Consider the following 4,952-nt stretch of genomic DNA (forward strand, 5'->3'; position numbering starts at 1 on the left):
TATATTCTCATTTGAAATGATAACATGTAATTCAGTATAGCTCAATGATTAGTCTTTATTGTTTAATATTGAGTTTATGGGTTCGGTTTCTACGCTTATCATGTTTCAATTTTTATGTGTAAGTATATATGTATGTGAATGGCATACAATGAAACTCTGTAGCAGAGTGCCACGTGGCGGATAGAGCGTATTATAAATGTCTTTTAATATATTAGTATAGATTGAATCAACAAAACAAAATATATAAAACAACCAAAAAATAATTAATTAAGTTCAAAACAATAACCCCTTAATTAATGACTTGATGTACTCCTACAATACTCTCTCCTTTTAGGGTTGCAAAAATTAGGGTTTTCTAGGGCGGAAATAGCCAATTTTATTCGGAATTTTGGTTATATTCGCCCCTTCTCTTTCAATTCTGTTGTATTTTTTGCGTTAGATCTCAATAAAACTACATAGTTTCAGTGTAGTAAGTACATCTATGGTGGGTTTGTGTTTTGTGTGTTTAATTTAGTTTAGGTTGTTTCTTTGGTAAAGATTTATGCGGGATAAAAGAGGATGTCAATCTTTCGACTACAATCAGACGAATCAGACGAAAATCATATTTGTCACGGCTACAACAGATCTATAGACCCCCTTGTCAATAAAGGCTGTAAATCACAACGATATAAAAGAGGGTATACAGAATGTTTGATATACTACGATCGTAGCTATGGCGAAAGAAAGTTTTTATTTAATTCGATTGTTATGTACTTCCTCTATTCTTTTTTAAATGACACAATTATTTAGGCACGTTTGCCAATGCACGATTTCAAACGTTAATATCTTTTATTATGGATAAGAAAAAATTATAAAAAGTTGATATTTAAAAAATATTTATTGAGACGAATCTAATAAGATCCCACACGACTATGTTTTTTCTTATGTATAAATCACAAAAGTAAGTCAAAGGAACATGTGTGAATAGTGTCGAAAGTACAATTGTGTCATGTAAATAAGAATGGAGGAAGTATTTGTTAGATTTAAATCTTTAGATAAATGTCGTATGACTTTTTATCAATGAATTAATTTGTTTATAAAAAAAAAAAAAAAAAAAAGTACTCGTGCAATATTGGAAAGCATCCTGTAGAGAGCATGCATACAAATTTAATTAGCCATTTAATTATCATATTTCTTTTACATTCAATAGTTTTATTATTTAATAAATTTCTTGGGCTTTGTGCATTTGTAAAAATGTATAAGAACCTGAAAAAAATTCCCATGCATGCATTTGTTATCGTTGAATAGGTAAAGCTATAAGAGTGTATGTATTGCTGTTTTGTCCCATGCATAATTTCCAGCGTTATTTCCTTGTCAACATATTTCCCCTTTCCCCTTGTATTCAATTCTGACTATAACTATATAATCCTTGCTTCTATTAATTGTCAGCTTTTTGTTTTTTTAGGACAGAGAAAATAAACCCTAGCTACAGAATTAGCTGTTCCATAGCTACTTATATTATATCTATTCATATTAGTCATTAGTCAACCTCATCACTGAAAAAACTCTCTGATTGGAATCTAACCATTCATTCAAAAGTACTAATACCAATCACCAAGAACATACAAATATCTAGGATGTGTAAAATTAACAGAGGCCGGTGTTAAAGATCATATCGATAATACGGATTAGAGTTACAATAAAAATAAATTACTACTATTGAGCACATGCTTAGGTCCGGATTTAGTTGTCACGTCGCCACTTAAAATTACATTGTCCAACGTGACCATTAATTCCGGACTGATTGGACTGGAGTATGTTAATTAATTAGAACGATCAAACACTAATAATTGTTGTAATCATACAAGAGAAAGACCGTGACCATCCTTTAGAGATGTCTTGTCATTGACAGGAAAGAGCTCCAAGGTCTTGAGGGGTCTTCTAGAGGGATGATACTCATCATCATGGTCATGATTATCATGATGATGATGATCTCCTGATCGCACCGCCATCCAATCATCATCATAGTCATGATTTGTGATCATAGACTTCATCATTGGCATTGTATTTTCCATTCCATATTTTGCATCCGAAGTGTACTCCTGGTTCCATGTGTATGTATTTGTCATCCGTGGGACTAATGTATCTTCTGCCCTTGTCTTATCATTTAAATTTTCCAACCAAAAAATAAAAAAACCATATCAATATATCAGACGGCATAAGTAATTATACCAATAAATTATTTATAATTTCTTATAGAACATCATTTTTTTAAGGAAAATTTGATTCTAAAAATATAACTTTTAAGCGATCTGCTTAAAAAGAGCTGACTTTATGTTTATCTAAGAATAACACAACATTTTGGATCTATCTTCTTAGGGCTCCCCGTCATTTAAACATTTTTTCGTTATATAATTAAGAAGAAGATTAAAAATATTGTAGCATATTATCTATTTTAGCAAGTTATTACAGAGGAAAGCCTTTTAAAAGAAGATAGGTCCAAAAGGTTGGGTTATTCTTAAATAAACCTAAAGTCAGTCATTTTTTAAGCAGATCCCTCAAACGTTGTGTTTTTAGAATCAATTTTTCCTTTTTTAAAACGCTCCCTACCTTTATAATTGGGTTTCGACCATCAATATTTACCTAATTAAGTTTTATTTTTTTGTTGCAAATGAGCAAAGGACAATAATAAATTACAAACCGGGAAGACTGAAGAGATTCGAACGTGAAACCTATCATATTTAGGCCCACAGTATTAACAACTAGGTTAAGACATTATTGATATTATTTACCTAATTAAGTTAAGTAAACAAAAAATGAAGAATGTTTGGTAGGGTTAAAGTAGGTTGATGTATAAAAGGAAAAGTACTGTAGTTGCAGCTAAACTCACTAGATCTGCCCCCTAAAAGGTGAATGCTACAAGTTGTCATCCATCATGTCTAAACTTAACCACCTGAAAGAATCTAAATATATTGATCGAGCAAAGAATCTTGTTAGTTAACATAACCCCCTTCAGAATATTCCTTTTTTAGTCATACTATAAACTACAATTTTGAATCAAATTTTAAAGAACTGGTTCCAAATATAAGCAACCTTATCCATATCAGTATTAGTAATTTGCTGTTAATTTGAGTGGTACATTACTCAAGTAAATGTGTAGTATAAGTACCTGATGAGCAGCAAAGCAAGGAGAGTTGACAACAGGAGGAAGCTGATGATGGAATAAGCCAAGAGAAGACGGTGTCGGACCGCAACAAGATAGTGGTGGTGGTAGTGGTAGTGGTAGTGGTAGTGGTAGTGGTAGTGATGGCGGTAGAGGCAGTGGTTGATCGAAGTTAAGATGATGAAGGAAATTACTATGATGTTGGAAATGTTGATGATGATCAAATGGAGGAAACATATGATTATGATGATGATGATGACTTGAAAACATCAATTGGTTATGTTGTTGAAGTTGTTTGCCAAGAAGTTTTTTCCTAAGCTTTTGTCTATCTCTAGCCTTATGATTTTGGAACCAATAAAATACATTTTTACCTTCAATCTTTCCATAAAGGGAAAGATGGGAAGTAATCTGCTGTATTTGAGCTGCATTTGGTGTTCGAACACCGCCTCGATACATCTCTTCTAATATCATCACTTGTTCTGGTGTTGGACACCATCTTGTTGAGGCTGCTGGTGACATTATTTTTTCCTTTTCTTTTTGTTTTTGGGGTTTGTATTTTGCTTCTGAAGTTTGATTTGTTTGCCCTTTTGGTGGGGTATTGGTAAGGGTTGGACAAGATGAGCGCTATAAATAGATGGGAATTGAAAAAGAGGGTAACACTGTAGGGAGCAAAAGGAAAAGTATGAAATAAATAGTTGATAAGATGACAAAATGATGTTAATAAAGTTTTACTAGGAATTAAATGGGTGAAGCTAAAGAGAATTGATGGGGGACCGAATTTGAATTGTTATGTCGTTGTTGGATATTGTGTTAGCTATATTTTTTTTTTTTTTTTTTTTTTTACAATAGCTAAATCTTTTTAAGTTCTGTTTTTTTTTTATACTGAAAGTTCTAAAATAAATTTATTGGATTTGAACTGAACTAAACTTATTAAACTTAAAATGAATGAAATTAAATTGGACTTATATGACCTAAACTGAACTGAACTTATTGGAGCTAAAGTAAACTGAACTTACCTTAACTTAACATAACTCAAATAAAATAAATTATAATAATTTAAATTTTTTTATTAATAATATTATTATAAAATAATAACAATAATATTTCAATAACAGAAAAATATAAAAATAATTAAAGTAGCTTAAAAATATATTTAAAATGCTAAGTGGTAGATTCGGATATCCGGATACAATGGGATATCAGAATAGACATTCATGAGTTAGAAACGAAGTACCATTTTCGGTATATATGGACGCACTCATGCACCACCTAGAGGAATTTGAAATCGATCACTTTAATTATCGACATTCATCATTGAGAAATAAAGTTGAAATTAATGATGTTTTAGGAATTAAAAAAAGTAAAGGGGGGTAGATGCTATAATATGCCTAAAATCACGCAAACATATAAAAAAGTCAATAATTATTTGCATTTTCACACTTAATATATAATTTTATACCTGCACACGCTTGAAATATCAATTGTATAACATCGTGCAAATGGTTATGACATATAGAAGATCCATAAATACTTATTGGAGATCAGAAGGTGGTTGTCGGAATTCAAAATTCTATATGAACACACATTTGAAGATCTATATATACCGGGAATAACATGAAGTTGAAGTGGAAGAACATGGTGAGTTAATAAAACAAATGAAATAAGATGGATGGAAAAACAAGACATGTAAATTGTAATAGAAGACAATTAATTTATATACAGTAAACAAGTCCGTTCCACTATCATATTAGCAATAATGTATACAATTTAAATAATAATTAACAAAATAATATTTTATAATAATAATAAA

General features: G+C 30.8%; 1 protein-coding gene across 1 annotated transcript; it reads right to left on the reverse strand.

The window, feature by feature from the left end:
• Positions 1 to 1,612: 1,612 nt before the first annotated feature.
• Positions 1,613 to 3,953, reverse strand: LOC110795571 (WUSCHEL-related homeobox 3). Its single transcript, XM_022000587.2, has 2 exons — positions 3,149 to 3,953; positions 1,613 to 2,138 (listed from the first exon to the last, which is right to left on the reverse strand). Exons 1-2 carry the CDS (start codon positions 3,659 to 3,661, stop codon positions 1,839 to 1,841), a joined length of 813 nt encoding a protein of 270 aa, XP_021856279.2. The 5' UTR covers positions 3,662 to 3,953; the 3' UTR covers positions 1,613 to 1,838.
• Between the last annotated feature and the right edge of the window lie 999 nt (positions 3,954 to 4,952).

This window comes from Spinacia oleracea, chromosome 6, assembly GCF_020520425.1.
Source record: "Spinacia oleracea cultivar Varoflay chromosome 6, BTI_SOV_V1, whole genome shotgun sequence".
NCBI lineage: Eukaryota > Viridiplantae > Streptophyta > Magnoliopsida > Caryophyllales > Amaranthaceae > Spinacia > Spinacia oleracea.